Here is a 17,229-nt window from a genome sequence, read left to right on the forward strand (position 1 = left end):
TCATATAGTCATTACACATTAGAGTCAAAGTCATTTAACATCATAAATGTGTAAGCACCTCACAGTTTCATTTTCTTTTCTTGTTGTTTTGAGTGACATTTGGCAGTATGGTAAAACCATGCAGAGAACGCAGATGTTTTTAATATTTTGAAAGCTGCTTATTGTTTATTTAATATGAGGAGTAGGTCTATGTTTGAGATAAGAGATGAAGTTACATTTAAAAACAATTCTCAAAGTAATTTGGTAGCAATAGCGCTCTAACACTAATTATCCACTAGAGGCATTTGCATATTGTATGTAGGCTGCATAATTAATAAGTTTAAATGTTATCAAATCAATGTTATTTACAAACATCTAATATAGCATATTTCAATTATTGAGAATGTCGCTTCTAGACTGACTTATAGTGCGACAAGCTTATTATATCCTTTAATACAACAGTTTACACATTTCATTGTTGCTTGTGCATGGTATTGTGATATAATTACATAATGCAAAATATAGCTTATCACTGAAGTCCCTCAAAACACAAGTAGGAATCCCGGCATGACAACATAAGCTCCTCTAATATGACGCACAACATACTAACGTTGCGCAGTTTCACCTCTCACGTGATTAACTCTCGTTTGCCGGTGAGTTGAAGAGAGCGACCGACGGGAACTACAGTTCTAACTATTCTCTTCCATATTTCTTTTTGCATTTTATTAAGTCGAGATACGCAGAGTTTGTGGTTAATATGTGATCTAAACTGCATCGCAAAACGGTCAAATCGTTGCCTATACCCAACGATTTATTCGCGTTGTTCAGAAGCTAACTCATTTTGGTTAGTTAGGCTATTTTTTAATTGTACCACGCCGTAATGCTCTCGAATACCGAAAAAGAGCTGATTGTACTGATATGGGACAAAATGATTCCAGTGGCGGAAGATATTGGATCTGAGGCTCTTTTAAGGTATGCTGTCTTATATCAAACACAACACTTAGAGACCATGCAGACAAATATTTCTATAGACAAAATAGCATATTTCTACAGGTATAAAAACTCAGTAGATGTTTTTCTGTTGACTTTTACAGTGTCCAATATGCTGGGATGCTGCTTTCTTTAAACTATGTAAAACTTTGGGAATTATCTCAGTTAAAGTCTTAGGCTACTTACGCTCTTTGGTGGATCCTTAATAGTTCGCCGTTCAATATTCTTAATATCAAAAGTCTTTTTTGATGGTCTTGTTATATTTGGCATATTTGCCCATGAGTGATGACGCAAGCAACCGAGAGGGAGGAGATAGGGGTCTTGTGCTTGTCTTGTTGACCTTGTTTTCTCCCTTGGTTTACAGGATGTTCACAACGTTCCCCAAAACAAAGACATACTTCTCTCATCTAGATATCAGCCCCAATTCAGAACATTTACGCTGCCACGGGAAGAAAATCGTCCAGGCTTTAGCCGACGGCGCGAGGAACATAAGCACGCTTGCTACCACGTTGGCACCACTAAGCAGGTTCCACGCCTATCTACTGCGAATACATCCTACAAACTTCAAGGTGTTAATGAAACCAACCCGATCACACTAAATGCGTCTCTATAGCACGCATTGTGTTTATCATGCAATTTATACGCCAAAATGAGTTTTTACGTGCATATGATACGCATGGGTAGGTTTAGTAGTGGTAGGGTACGTATACGCATGGGTAGGATTAGTCGTGTGTGGGGTGTGCGTGTGTATGACACACAATAATGTGCGTATCAAATGCACGCGAAAACTGCGTATCATATGCACGTAAAAACGCATTTTCGCGTATAAATTGCACTATCCAGTACACATACACAGGCTTTATCCAAATAAGTGATGTTATGTGATGTGTTTTTTTTTTTTTCATTTAACTCACTAACGTAAAATTTGTACATTTTTCCAGCTTCTCAATCATTGCATCATCGTGACGTTAGCCTGCCACATGGGTGACAACTTCACACCAGTTGCACACGCGGCGATAGACAAGTTTCTTTCGGCATTCTCAGCTGTTTTAGCCGAGAAGTTCCGATGAAGAGCCTCCGAAGAAGGATCGAATGGTTCTGCAAAAGTTTTTCTTTAATAAATTAATAATAAATGTTTTGCAAAGTACGTGTGTCTTATGCGTGTAATGCAATGGAATATTCAATAAAAACAACAATAATAATACTAATCTTGTAACATGCACCTCCCTCATTGTACTCTTTTGTGTCCGTATTGTTTATGGTTTATATAGCCTATAGTACATGCCAGGAATTCAGTCTTTGGCTTCCTAATAAAATGTCATTGAATTTACGAAATTCTTCTTGACATTGTCATGTTGTGAAATTGATTATTAAATACTAATGCAAAAGGAAATAAATCAATGAGCGTTGCACTTGATCAAGGCTGTCGGTATTACTATCTAAGGACATGATGCTTCACGTGGGTGTGGCGCTGTCCAAACTTCAGTGCTGAAACATTGGCTGAAGTTCAAAGGGAAATGTGACGCTATCCGTTGTGCTGAAAGCATTTAAACAGTAGGCTTTTCTTTACCTGTGGGTCAGTTACTCTCTGTATACCCACAAAAGAAGTGCAAACTTTAACAAAGCAATCTACCTTATAGTGTATTATCACTAAGATGGGGTAAGATGACCAACTTAATTTTTTTCTCATGGCCATAAAATAGGCCTACATTTAAAACATATTTACATGAATTTAAAATGTATACATTTGGATTGCATATAAAATTTCCATTCATTTGGATCACACCGTTTTAACAAACTAATAAACTTAGTGTGATTCATATTTGTCAATTATTTCTGTAATAATAAACGGAATGTTTATTTTAAATACAAAATAACCAATCTACATATTTATCATCATTCAGTTTGTTTCAGTCTTTTACATTTTAGCTTGTTCTACAGCAAGTCAGCGATATTTTAACCATGATCGTACTTTTCAACTGAATACATTTATTTGTTTTCACAATGAGCAGATTTATGCTGATTCTAAGCAATTTGAATAATTGCATTTTGAAAATACGATTATTTAAATAGAATCAAATAACTGTAATGGTTTTATTTGAATGCAGACATTTGTTGTCCGTTTTATTAATGTATCACTGATAAATGTGCATCACATTAAGTTCATTAGTTTGTTTATGTTAAATAATTTAAAAGAAATGTTATATGCAATTCAGATGTGTAAATCTTACATTTAGGCCTAAATATTTTTGAGCGTATTTAGAGTCTTTTACAATAAAGTCCAACTGCATTTTGGATCTTCAGTAAGAGAATTTTAGACATTAAAGATTGCAACAGTTAGGCTATAATCTTTTAAGGTCTTTTAAGGTCTTGCAAGGCGTGAGAAAAGGGAGGAGCAGGAAGTTGAGATCATATCAGAATGAACAAAGACCTCAAATGGCCTTCGTGATCCCTATGCAACCTTATTGTAAGCCACTAAAGTTGTGCGTAAAACCTTTTTGATTTGAAACGTAAAGACAACTCAATGGACAACGAAATCATCTCACTCATTTATTTTAAATTATGCAATAAACATTTTCAGTACAGGAATCGTCTCGTCCAGTTCACGAATCTAATAATACTGCCTTCTTAGGGCTGATATAACAACAGACAGGAACTTTTGCCAAGCAGCTTGGACGTCTGGGGTGAAGTCAGTTCGCATGCGTCTAGCGATCACCACGGTCAGACAGTCAGCTAAGAGCTGTAAAAGAAGTGGGGAATAGTAAAGCACAGTTCCAACATAATAACCAACAGTAGCCGCGCATTGCTTTAAGACGCCAACCTGGAAATTGCCTGGGTCGACCTGCAGTTTCTCTGAGTGAAGCTCGCTAAGGGCAGTGAAGGTGTTCTTGATATCATCCATGTTTTTGAGAGCTTTCTCCAGTCCTTGAAGCACTACAATGCCGTGCGCCGCGATTTTTGGATTAGCCATGATTGCCTCCGCGTTGTACAGGTTTCCAAACCCACCAAAGTACCGCTGAGTCCAAGGGTAGACGACCAAGCATCTTGAGATCAGACAATAAAGACGGGTCAGGAACATTAAAGGCCTTGATGGCTAATTAGGCTACAACAAATACGCCCACCGAAGAAATCAAAATACACAAATTATAAAAATTGAACAGTGGAAAGAGAAAATATTACCTCGTCAAGCTCTCGACGCCCACCGACTCGTAGTCGAGTTTGGCGAATACACCCTGTATCGCAGCGCGTTCCTCAGCTGTCCACTGAACCATCGTGTCTTCTTGTGGCTTCACAGCTGGACAGATGTTTAAATAGGACTGGTAGGCCGCCGCCCATGTGTATCAGGCAGATCTGTTCGGCCGATAGTCCGGAGGAAAAGGCGACAGTTGACCGATAAACGGAGTCCATGTGAATAAACTAGTATTGATAGTGTTTCATCACCAGAGTGTGAGGTTTCTTGCAGTTTATTCATTAAACCTGACAGAGCGAGTCTACTGGTTATGCTGCAAATTATATAGGTCTAAGGTATAGTAAATCGGTTATTTTGTATTTAAAACACATTCATTTTATCATTACAAAAAAAGTTTATTTCATTTATGCATGGCTGACAAATATGAATCACGTTTATAGTTTGTTAAAACGTTGTGATCCAAATGAATGGAAATTGTATGCAATCCAAAAATATAAATCTTAAATTTAGACTTAAATATTTTGTAACGTATGCCTATTCTATGGTCAAGAGAGAAAAAAATGAAGTTGGTCATCTTACCCCCATCTTAGTGATAATACACTATCAGGGGCTTTGTTAAATTTTTGCACTTTGCCAGTATACGGAAAGTAACTGACCCACAGGTAAAGAAAAGCCTACTGTTTAAATGCTTTAAAGCACAACGGATAGCGTCACATTTCCCTTTGAACTTTAGCCAACATTTCAGCACTGAAGTTTGGACAGCGCCACACCCACGTGAATCATCATGTCCCTTAGATATTAATACCGACAGCCTTGATCAAGTGCAATACTGTCACTCATTACGCCCGACATAAAGTGAGGGGATCTGTATTGGTGGTTCTGGAGGCTGACAGTTTGACAGCATCAAACCCCATACGGCAACAGAACCTTCACCACAACGGTGCCGCAGCACGTAAATACACTAATGAAGGGGATGTTGGTTAGATTGGAGTTAATGTACTGATCCACGTCCCACTGCCCATGTTTTCAATAATACAATAACAATAGGATATATAGGCTATATATAGTCTCTCTCTCTCTCTCTCTCTCTCTCTCTCTCTCTCTCTCTCTCTCTCTCTCTCTCTCTCTCTCTATATATATATATATATATATATATATATATATATATATATATATATATATATATAAACTTAAAATGTAAACAGTAGTCTATGTTATAAATTCCATTAAAATATATCAATCCATTCTCACTCCCAAGGCGTCAAAAACTATGGTCAAGCGCACCCGGCGTCACAATAAAGACGCCAAAGCGCGGCATTTACTACTGATAAAATTCGCGTCTGTTGTTGACGCCACAGGTTTCCCATTGAACTCCCAATGGAGTTCCCAATTCGTCCACAGAGTATCATTGTATTGGTGGATTGATGGATTGAACTCCATTGGTGGATTGAACTCCCAATGGAGTTCCCAATTCTGTGGACGAATTGGGAACTCCATTGGGAGTTCAATGGGAAACCTGTGGCGTCAACAACAGACGCGAATTTTATCAGTAGTTAATCGCGCTGAAGAAGTCTCATTCCGAACACATCGCGATATTTGGCATCAGTTCACGTGTGCCAGATATTGGTAAGTAGTCATAAATACGCTGTCCTTATGTTTGTTATGTCTTTTCTGTTTGTCATTATTAATCAGATTAGCTCCCTCATGTTCAGTCACATATATGTTTTTGCACGGATGCTTTGCGTTTCATTGCTTTCTTTCAACACCTTACTAAACTACGGTGATTAAACAATACCTGTCACGTGACGTGCTATAGACCTTCAATCAGTTAATCATATTCATAGGTTCAAAGTAGTACAATTAGTTCCAAAGTGGAATTTGTAGTAGAAGCACAATAAAAACAACACTTACGCTTTTAACCTCAGTAACCTATTTTTACTGTGAAGGGTGTTGTAAAGGACAGTAATCACAAAATTTGCCATGCTTTTACCACATTATTGGTAGTTTTAATGTGATATTTGTTGTAAATGCACAGCAACCACAACACACCATGCTTTTAATGCCTAATAATGTAAAATCCAATATTTGTTAGGTAAATCAGTACTTTTCCCTTTAAATAATCCTATAGGGGCCTATATTATTCAGAATGATTTTTTTTTTCTTTTTTTTTTTCAGCTGAAAAGACCAAAGGGGCCTATGGGGTACTTTTAATCTCAACATTATCATTGGAAAACCCCGTTCTTGTAGTCTACCTAATTTTCTGCCACATTTTTCGTTGCGTTTACGTACATTTTCTTTAACCCTAAAACACAACACCAAATTCAATTGTAGAACGTGAAAAAATGAATAGCCCTACACAGTATAAAACACAGTAGCTACATTGGCCACTATAGGCTAGTGCATATCATTTTAATTTAGCAAACAGGACCCATGAGCCTGTTATTTCAACTTTTCACAGGACAGATACGCAAATATGACAAGTTTAATTCGACTCAGATTGGACCTTTGTATAGCTACCTTAGACCTATATAATTTGCATCATAACCAGTAGACTCGCTATGTCAGGTTTAATGAATAAACTGCAAGAAACCTCACACTCTGGTGATGAAACACTATCAATACTAGTTTATTCACATGGACTCCGTTTATCGGTCAACTGTCGCCTTTTCCTCCGGACTATCGGCCGAACAGATCTGCCTGATACACATGGGCGGCGGCCTACCAGTCCTATTTAAACATCTGTCCAGCTGTGAAGCCACAAGAAGACACGATGGTTCAGTGGACAGCTGAGGAACGCGCTGCGATACAGGGTGTATTCGCCAAACTCGACTACGAGTCGGTGGGCGTCGAGAGCTTGACGAGGTAATATTTTCTCTTTCCACTGTTCAATTTTTATAATTTGTGTATTTTGATTTCTTCGGTGGACGTATTTGTTGTAGCCTAATTAGCCATCAAGGCCTTTAATGTTCCTGACCCGTCTTTATTGTCTGATCTCAAGATGCTTGGTCGTCTACCCTTGGACTCAGCGGTACTTTGGTGGGTTTGGAAACCTGTACAACGCGGAGGCAATCATGGCTAATCCAAAAATCGCGGCGCACGGCATTGTAGTGCTTCAAGGACTGGAGAAAGCTCTCAAAAACATGGATGATATCAAGAACACCTTCACTGCCCTTAGCGAGCTTCACTCTGAGAAACTGCAGGTCGACCCAGGCAATTTCCAGGTTGGCGTCTTAAAGCAATGCGCGGCTACCATGTTGGTTATTATGTTGGAACTGTGCTTTACTTTTCCCCACTTCTTTTACAGCTCTTAGCTGACTGTCTGACCGTGGTGATCGCTAGACGCATGAGGACTGACTTCACCCCAGACGTCCAAGCTGCTTGGCAAAAGTTCCTGTCTGTTGTTATATCAGCCCTAAGAAGGCAGTATTATTAGATTCGTGAACTGGACGAGAAGATTCCTGTACTGAAAATGTTTATTGCATAATTTAAAATAAATGAGTGAGATGATTTCGTTGTCCATTGAGTTGTCTTTACGTTTCAAATCAAAAAGGTAGTTTTTCACAACGCAGGTTTTCACAACTTTAGTGACTTACAAGAAGGTTGCATGATCACGAAGGCCATTTGAGGTCTTTGCTCATTCTGATATGATCTCAACTTCCTGCTCCTCCCTTTTCCTCCCTTTTCTCACGCCTTGCAAGACCTTAAAAGAGATATGTAACTGTTGCAATCTTTAATGTCTAAAATTCTCTTACTGAAGATCCAAAATGCAGTTGGACTTTATTGTAAAAGACTCTAAATACGCTCAAAAATATTTAGGCCTAAATGTAAGATTTACGCATCTGAATTGCATGTACAATTTAGTTTCAATTATTTATTTAACATAAACAAACTAATGAACTTAATGTGATGCACATTTTTCAGTTATACATTAAAGAAACCGTCAAGAAATTTCTGCACTCAAATAAAACCATTTACAGTTATTGCAGTGATTCCATTAAATAATCGTACTTTAAAAAGACATTTACTCAAATTACTTAGAATCGGCATAAATCTGCTCATTGTGAAAACAATTAAATTTATTCAGTTGAAAAGTATGATCATGGTTAAATTATAGCTGGCTTGCTGTGGGACAAGCATAAGTTAAAATGTAAAAGGTTGAAAAACTGAATGATATATATATATATATATATATATATATATATATACACATATATATATATACACTGTAAAAAAAAAACCCGTAAAAAAAACGGCAATTTTCTGGCAGCAGGGGCGCCAGAAAATTTCTGTTACAAAACGGAAAAATACTGTAAAAAAAGGTCATTTCTTCCCGTTGTTTTTGCGGAAAAAAAATGTATATTTAACATTGGATTTCACACTGTAAAAAAGAATACATTGATTTTATTAATATCTAATTAATAAAAATGAGGCAACAGATTACAAGCAATATTATTAATTAAATTTAACAAATTAGAATTGAGTAATAATTAATCAAATGAATTCCTTAAAAGTTAACCATTTAAAATGAGTAAAATTTACAAAATATCTTTTATTGCCAACATTGAAGACACCTGGTGTTAACAAGCAGAATCACTGAAGGAGAAAACCGTAATTAAAGTTCCCATTGTGGAGATCAGTGTGTGTTTTAGTTGGGCTCTTGACCTTAAATTATTAACTTTAAGTTTTGTTTGGCTGCTGTACCTCAGTTATAACAGCCAGATGAACAAATAGAAAAGGTGATCTGATGGTGTTGGTTGTGATTTAACATAAACATTATTTCACAATCATTAGACCTGAATCACTGAACCTCATATAGAGTCCAATTTATGAGTTAAGTTAACTTTATTAACTACAGCAGTATAATATTTTTAGCCTTTTCAACGAAATCCAAATGATCAAATCAATAATAAAAATAAATAAATATATACGTTTTTTTTATTTTATTTTTAGGCACAAACACACATCAAGATTTTGCATATGAATCTCAGCAATGGTGACAAACAGATCACCTCTGAACATAAGCTCATTATTTATTCATGCAGCAATGCATGATGGGAGCCATGAATGAGTTTTGATTGGTGGAACCCAGAATGCACTGCAACATGCTTTATTATTGTCACCATTGTTGAGAATCACAGGCTGATTATTGATGTCTGTGTGTCTCCTTTTTATGTCAGAGAAACTTTTTAGAAATTATTTGCCTTACATTGTAAAAGTTAAAAAATATTATGCCGTACAAGGCCAGTGCTGCTATAGTTAATAAAGTAAACCTAACTCATAAATTGGACTCTATGAGTTCAGTGATTCAGGTCAAATGATTGTGAAATAATGATTATGTTAAAACACAACCAACACCATCAGATCACCTTTTCTCTTTGTTCATCTGGCTGTTATAACTCATTTACAGCAGCCAAACAAAACTTAAAGTTAATAATTTAAGGGTCAAGAGCCCAACTAAAACACACACTGATCTCCACAATGGGAACTTTAATTATGGTTTTCTCCTTCAGTGATTCTGCTTGTTAACACCAGGTGTCTTCAATGTTGGCAATAAAAGATATTTTGTAAATTTTACTCATTTTAAATGGTTAACTTTTAAGGAATTAATTTGATTAATTATTACTCAATTCTAATTTGTTAAATTTAATTAATAATATTGCTTGTAATCTGTTGCCTCATTTTTATTAATTAGATATCAATAAAATCAATGTATTCTTTTTTACAGTGCAGTAATATGATATAATGTTAATTTACCGTCCTATTGAAGTATTAATATCTGTTTTGTACACTGATAACCACCAATTACAGCAGTGATGAGAGTCACATGATCAATTAAAGCTCAACACAAGCAGTTCTTCCACAAGAAAATTAATACTAATATATATAGAAGCTGCACAGTGTCATTCACACAAACATTAAACACCATCATGTTAACACATGAAATTTTAAAAATGCAATAAACATTAATTTAACAACATTAAATGTAACATAAACCCCTAATGTACATAACTGATTAGAAAAAACAAAGAAAACTATGAATAAACAAACAGTTATTTCAACAAAAATACATCAAATGTCAAGTGTCACAGGGAATTGTGGGAATGTCAATTTACGGTTTTTCACTGTAAATTATACAATGAGTTGTTTTTTCAAAAGCCTCTAAGTGCCATCTGAAATTTTCTTATAGAATGATCATTTTTTTATCAAGCTTGTATATTTAAGTTCGGTAATTTCACTTAAATGGCAATTCATAGGTAATCTTCATTGCCATTTAAGTGAAATTATTGAATTTAAATATACGAGCTTGATAAAAATGATCATTCTAGAAGAAAATTTCAGATGGCATAGAGGCTTTTGCATCTGAACTCTTCATATATATATATATATATATATATATATATATATATATATATATATATATATATATATATATATATATATATATATATATATATATATATATATATATATATATATATATATATATATATATATATTCAAGTTCACAAATGTTGCATATAGCTTAGACATTCAAATTTAACCATTGTTTAACCAAGTTTGTGCTGGTTGACCAGTTCAGAAAAGCTATTGTCAGATGTTTCATACAATGAAAGAGCAATATGTGAAAAAAAAAAAAAACTTGTTTTGGAATTATTTAACTATGACAGTTTAGATGTGAAAAGGTCCGTTTCTTTTGAAGAAATGTATACAGGTGATTAACATGCAGGGCAAGGGAACTTCAGTGTAGCATCTTCTGCTTTCCACTGAGAGGACAATGATTAGTTTTGAGAAGTTTTGCTTTCCATATCTGTGTCACCCCTGAATGAGCCTCTGGAACATCATCTCTGGCATCTGGAACATCATTTACTCCATTCTAACTAACATCCCCTTCATGGGTGTATTGACGTGCTGTGGCACCGTTGTGGTGAAGATAGCAGTTCCGTTGCCGTATGGGTTTTGATGGCATCATCCAAGCTGTCAGCCTCCAGAACCACCAATACAGGTCCAAATATCTCCTCACTTTATGTCGGGCGTAACATTGCTAATGATGGTTGGTCCTACGAAATTCCAGTTTGCTTAACCCTTGACCTTCACATTCTTCCATCCACACCACTCTGAATATTGCTGTTCATTCACTCTTTGGCCTGAGGTGAGATCATGAGAGGTCCCACATCAGCAACGGACTGGTCTCCTGCATTGACAAGGAGACTCCTTGCAAGTTCATCCAGTTCATGCAACCCATTTTGGGCTTCTTCTATGAGGATAGCCATTGAAAGTGCCATACATGTGACCTACCAACTGGTTGAGTCTGTTCTCTTTGTTGGCATCAGTCATCACCACACTCTTTTCCCCCATGTTGCTCTGCACTCAACTGCCATTTTTGGAGCATCTTTCATCTTTTTTGGAGCATCGTCATGGCGCAGCCAAGCACTTTCTGAGGGCTTCAGTAAATAGGTGGTCCCACACACCATGCCCAATGAGAACATCCACAGAGAAACCATGCCTGGGAAATTGAAGGAGGCAATACCAGCACATACACCAATGGGCAACCAGTGTGTGTACGTGTGAAAGAGGGGAGGGACTCACCCAGCATAAGGGATGTGATAGGTGTGCTGTACCACCTGCAGTCCCTTGAACACATTGCCCTCAGCATCAGCCAGGGTTTTACTCTGCTCCAGGGTTACCAACATGGCCATTGGCCAGCTTATTATTGACTTTGTGAGCTGCTGATAGTCAAGGAAGATCTGCTGGTGGGCAGGATGGAAGTTTTGCCCCCAAGCCAGAGGACATGCGCCGAGAGTATTTAGCAGAATGTGTAAACTCTCTAGAAATGTCACGTTTTAGTATCTTTTTTAATTGCGTCAGACAATTTAGCCTCTTTAGTGTTTAAACTCTTAAAAGTAAAGGTACTTTATTAACATTGACGGTTCCAGATGATGGAATTTTTATTAACATTGATGGAAGAACCTTGAACAATCATGGAACCTTCCGTTCCATTGCACAAAATGTTATTTTAGATTATTAAAATATTAATCACACAAATTGAAAAAGAACTGCTCGCTGAAAGGTTCTTATGGCTTTTGCTGATAAAAAAAAATCCAAAATCTTTTGGAACCGTTATTTTTAGGCTATATCACAAATGTTGCACCATTTAAGCTGCCAGCGGCTATATTCTTCCAAACAATTCTGTACATCCAAACAAGATGAGCATTACACTCAATTACAACATTTTTTATTACAACTTTGTGATAAATGTCATGGAGTCTAATAAATAATGAGGGTGAGTAAATGACGACATTGTTCAGTTTTGGGTGAAATCTCTGTTTAATGATATTCGGAATCGGATAATGATGAGTTTAAACAGGCGGCCCAGGTGCGTATCAATTCTTCTTTATTGCATTAGAGACATACAATAATTTCCCCATATTTGAGAGCTCTTAATGATACTGTCTGCTCAGAGCAGAGACGACAACAGCGATGAACTTCTGCCAGGCAGCCTGCACGCTAGCGGTGAAAGAGGAACCCATCGTCGCAGCAATCACGATTGTCAGGCAGTCGGCAAGCAGCTGAAACAGAAAAGGCAAAAGAGAGTCACGCAACTGGTTGCTAAATGTTTTAAATAGTGTCTGAGAGCATGTGTACGAGTTTAAATGCTGTTATGCTTGCATACCCTGAAGTTGTCAGGATCCACGTGCAGTTTCTCGGAGTGCAGAACGCTCAGATCGGCGTATGCGTTCTTAATATCATCCATGTTCTTCATGGCTTTGTCAAGCCCGTGGAGCACAACAGTTCCGTGGGCTGCGACCATTGGATTGGACTTGATGGCCTCTGCACTGTACAGGTTTCCAAAACCTCCGAAGTACCGCTGAGTCCAGGGATACACAATCAAGACCCTGCAATATAACATATAACATCCACAAATGAATCAAATTAAAATGAAAAATAAAAAGGAATCCAGCTCTTTTGTATATACTCTGTACAAAGAAAACTTGCATAAATTATGTTAATGAGGAGCACATCAACGGGCATGGGTCTTACCTCTGCAAGGCTTTTGGGCCAGCGTCCTCATAGTTAAGCTTGCTGAAAATGTCCTGGATAAAGGCACGCTCTTGGTCGGTCCACACAACCATCTTGTCAGTTTATGATTTTCTTCTCCGTTAGGAATAAGAATCATATCTTTCCACTCTTGTCGGCACTATTTATATAATCGGGTTGCATCGCCAACACAAGTGGGCTCACTTAATTGGCTGAAACTTCTCATGGGCAGGGCGCTGAGTGATTCTGGACGTTTGCAATCTTCTAAAGTTTTAATGTAAGTAGCAAAATACTTGTAGCATAACCTACGCCCCCTTTTTTCATGAAAAGAGTAAGGGGAAATAATAGTATGACGCTGAATAGAAAGTGGATCAACATATGCTGAAAATGATCATGTCTTTAGATAAAACATAATATTCATACATCTTTATGTAATTGTTTTAATCATTGTCTAATCAGTTGTGAACGTGACTTTCAGAGACTATATTGTCGTGATCTCAGCTGTTGGTTATCTCATTCATACATACGCACATTCAAAACGACTCTGCTTATCTCCGCTACCAGACTCTCAATTACGTAGATCTCAAAATGAAATGCATTTGACTGAGTGGTTGAAAAAAAAAATCCAGTCTCACCAAATACCAAATAAAAAGGGCGTGGGCATTTTATCGATTCACCAGGCAAACATTTGAGAGCCAATAAATGAAATAAATGATTATAAATCAATTCAGAATAAGAAAATCAGAATAATCAAAAACTGATTCAATTCCCTTCTAGTCGTTTTGTCTTTGCAATAGCCTAATGTGCCTTGTAAGAAAATAAATGTTAACGTTTATTGTTGTTACTGTTATTATTATTATTACTAATGCAAATTTGCACGAATTAAATGTGATATAGGCCTACGTCGTATTTATATTAAAATCAGAGGTGTATATGAGGCGTGCATGAGCAAATGGACCTTTCAGCTATTGCATACTAACTAAAGTAAATTAGCACACAAAATAAACAAAATAAATCAATCAGAATAATCAAAACCTGTGCTTCCGTTCCCTTTTGGTTTAATTTACACAATATGCCTTGTAATAAAAACAAAACATAGGCTACATGTTTATTATTATTATTATTATTATTTTAGATCTTAATAATAATACTAATAATAATAATAAGAAGAAGAACACACTATAACTGATTCAGTTGGCACAATTTCCCAAACCATTCGTTCAGTTCTCAAAACATTTCGCAAAACGTTTATGATATATAAAATCTTAATGATTTCTGCAAAACTTCACACAAAAATGCAGGTAAAATGCAACGTGTTTAACCATGTTACCATTCATATAACACAAAGACATCATATAATTAACTCAAGCATCACCATGTGAACTCAAATAGCACGAATAACATTTATCCATTAGTAAATAGTTCTAAACTGGTAGCTAGTAGCTAAACTGGTGACACACCAATCAGAATCTCAGGGTAATATTAGCGCCACAGGTGCTTTAGAAAACGCATCCAAACACTGGAGAGAGAGCTGAAAGCATCTTGTTTTTTCATCTCGGTTTTTATATTAAACATAGCCTACAGTATAATTACAGTATACAGTAACAGTACTAGATGAGGGACATTTCACTACAGTACACTGTAGCACGTTGTACACCCTCAAACTCAAAATTGTAAAATTTATTTGTAGCCATTTTTTACAAGTGGCACTGACTACTGTACTTTTGCAAAACTGAGAAATGACAGCGGGGAGATAGAAAAAGACTTGTCAGAAGACCAAGAAGCTGCGATAGTATTGTATAATGATTTTGTAATTAAATCTGGCCAAAGGTGCAGAGGATGCTGAAATTATTTATTTTTTACTGAAATGAACTGTATTGTGTTGCATACCATGTTCATATTCAGTTTTTAGGTATTTAAAGTTTACTTTATTTGTACTGTAAGATACCTTTACAGTAATGTAATAAAACATGTTTTACTAAAGCTCATTGTTGTATTTTACTGTATCTTCACTCTTTCATTTACTGTAAGAGACATAAGCTGTAAAAAATATCACGTTTTTGTTACAGTGTTATAATAAATTAATCTAAGTGTTCACTGAGCAGGAAAGTTGTCTGTGTATGTATTTGGTCGGTTTTGTGTGTTATCTGAGGCCAACGTTTGATTCACGACCAACGAGAATATGTTTTTGACTGAAATAGGCTTTACAAGCTTTGTACAAGTTGGCGTGTAGTTCAGGGATTGTGTTTAGTTGAGAGAAAATGGTGAATTGTTTCATGAATGGTGTCTCAGCAACCGAGAAAACTGTAATAAACATTGTATTAAAATTAAAATCAGTGGCGCATTTAGAGGCGTAGGCTACATGATGGACCGTCAAGAACCAAACTAAATAAATTAGCAATCAAAATAAGTTACATTGAAAGATCACATGAAGCATCTTGCATAAGAACAAAACTAACCAAATTACTAAATAAATTAAATAATTATTTAAATCAGGTTGTGGGGTTACTCATGAAGCTGCGGACGTGAGCTGATTAGGATCTGACCCTGGACTTGAGACTCAAGTGCGCGCGCATGCACAGTATCATCACTTATCACCCCAAAAATGAGGAGGGGAAAATGGGCATCAAGTCAATTTTCAGCGTTCACTGGCAGGAGTTCAATCTGACACGCAATTAGGCTGTATCTTGGGTGTGCCCATCTCAACTACAAACGCTTAAAAAGAGGACCAACATCTAGGTGGGTAAGTTATTTGACCACGTCTATTCATTCCAGACATCGATTCAAAATGAGTCTCTCTGCGAAGGACAAAGCCGCTGTGAAGGCCCTCTGGGCCAAGATTTCCCCAAAGGCTGAGGATATCGGAAATGAGGCGTTGTCCAGGTTAGACAAATTCTTGAATTTCGTTAAAAAAATATTTTACAGATGGTAAGGGTCTGATTAAACTGGAACTTACACTATCCCTTTGTTTTGCAGAATGCTGTTGGTCTACCCTCAGACCAAGACCTACTTCTCTCACTGGAGCGACCTGAGCCCCGGCTCTGCCCCGGTGAGGAAGCATGGAAAGAAGGTCCTCGGTGGACTCGGTTTGGCTGTTGAAAAGATCGACGACCTTTTCGGTGGCCTGCTCACTCTCAGCGAGCTGCATGCCTTCCAGCTGAGAGTCGATCCTGCTAACTTCAAGGTAAACATACTGTTGTTTCTGACGCTAACTTATTAATAATTGCGCCGTACTTTTAGTTGTCCTTATTGTTAATCATTATTAATCTTAATTCAACAGATCCTGGCCCACAACATTCTCGTGGTGTTGTCCATGCTCTTCCCTGATGACTTCACACCTGAAGCCCACCTGGCCATGGACAAGTTCCTCGCAAGAGTGGCCCTGGCTTTATCTGACAAATATCGTTAACCTCTTTGATATTTGTTAAGCAGTTTGAATGTTGGTTTGTCGATTTGGTCAACAACATGTCAATTAAAACAAATCTGAAGACACTTATCTGGTGCATTTTTTTTTTTATTTCTAAATTTGTTTGCAGTAAGAATCTATATTGGAACATGCGAATTCTGTTGGATTTATGAAATTGTTTTAGATCATTAAACTCGGATTAGACTAAATCATGCAGCGGACATGGCTATGAATTAATTTAGCCTACTGCTTGAATAACTAGCCTATTTCAATCTTCACATTTTGGCACACCATGCAATGTTCAAAATATACCGTAATTAATTCTGTTTCTTTTAGCTTATAAAATAATTAAAACTTTAAGTATGTAATTAAGAATGTAACTTTAAGTATGTAATTAAGTATGCCTACGCCTAGGCTACTAGCATGCGTACTATGCTTTATATACATAGCCTATATATATATATATATATATATATATATATATATAGTATATATACTATAATATATTATAGAGCCTATACTATATACATGCACAAATATACAATATATTTAATATATATAGCCTACAATACCTAGGCTATGTTAAATACAAATATAGGATATTAGGGTTGTGAGGCGATTGACATTT

General features: G+C 36.5%; 6 protein-coding genes across 7 annotated transcripts in view; 3 read left to right on the forward strand and 3 right to left on the reverse strand.

Moving 5' to 3' along the window:
- rhbdf1b (rhomboid 5 homolog 1b) overlaps positions 1–1,243 on the reverse strand; it is a 51,068-nt gene extending 49,825 nt beyond the window's left edge. For both annotated transcript variants that reach the window (XM_081392610.1, XM_081392608.1), the window contains exon 1: positions 1,156–1,243. The gene's annotated coding sequence lies outside the window, so the exon portion shown is untranslated. The remainder of the gene's footprint in view (positions 1–1,155) is intronic.
- On the forward strand, positions 30–2,832 carry hbae4 (hemoglobin alpha embryonic-4). Its single transcript, XM_081392612.1, has 3 exons — positions 30–951; positions 1,334–1,538; positions 1,911–2,832. The coding sequence occupies exons 1-3, from the start codon at positions 860–862 to the stop codon at positions 2,037–2,039; spliced, it is 426 nt and encodes a 141-aa protein (XP_081248738.1). The 5' UTR covers positions 30–859; the 3' UTR covers positions 2,040–2,832.
- Positions 2,833–3,580: 748 nt separating this feature from the next.
- Positions 3,581–4,241, reverse strand: hbbe3 (hemoglobin beta embryonic-3; the record flags this gene model as incomplete). Its single annotated transcript, XM_081392353.1, has 3 exons — positions 3,581–3,709; positions 3,791–4,013; positions 4,150–4,241. 3 exons carry the CDS (start codon positions 4,239–4,241, stop codon positions 3,581–3,583), a joined length of 444 nt encoding a protein of 147 aa, XP_081248479.1.
- Positions 4,242–6,929: 2,688 nt separating this feature from the next.
- On the forward strand, positions 6,930–7,592 carry LOC308706436 (hemoglobin subunit beta-like; the record flags this gene model as incomplete). The annotated part of the gene is made up of 3 exons (XM_081392071.1): positions 6,930–7,021; positions 7,158–7,380; positions 7,464–7,592. 3 exons carry the CDS (start codon positions 6,930–6,932, stop codon positions 7,590–7,592), a joined length of 444 nt encoding a protein of 147 aa, XP_081248197.1.
- A 4,877-nt stretch (positions 7,593–12,469) lies between these two features.
- Positions 12,470–13,678, reverse strand: hbbe2 (hemoglobin beta embryonic-2). Its single transcript, XM_081392352.1, has 3 exons — positions 13,199–13,678; positions 12,831–13,053; positions 12,470–12,726 (listed from the first exon to the last, which is right to left on the reverse strand). The coding sequence occupies exons 1-3, from the start codon at positions 13,288–13,290 to the stop codon at positions 12,598–12,600; spliced, it is 444 nt and encodes a 147-aa protein (XP_081248478.1). The 5' UTR covers positions 13,291–13,678; the 3' UTR covers positions 12,470–12,597.
- Positions 13,679–15,816: 2,138 nt separating this feature from the next.
- hbae5 (hemoglobin, alpha embryonic 5) lies at positions 15,817–16,835 on the forward strand. The gene is made up of 3 exons (XM_081392587.1): positions 15,817–16,078; positions 16,172–16,379; positions 16,476–16,835. The coding sequence occupies exons 1-3, from the start codon at positions 15,984–15,986 to the stop codon at positions 16,602–16,604; spliced, it is 432 nt and encodes a 143-aa protein (XP_081248713.1). The 5' UTR covers positions 15,817–15,983; the 3' UTR covers positions 16,605–16,835.
- Positions 16,836–17,229: the final 394 nt, after the last annotated feature.

The sequence above is a fragment of the Scardinius erythrophthalmus genome (genome assembly GCF_964197995.2).
Source record: "Scardinius erythrophthalmus genome assembly, chromosome: 18".
Taxonomy (NCBI): domain Eukaryota; kingdom Metazoa; phylum Chordata; class Actinopteri; order Cypriniformes; family Leuciscidae; genus Scardinius; species Scardinius erythrophthalmus.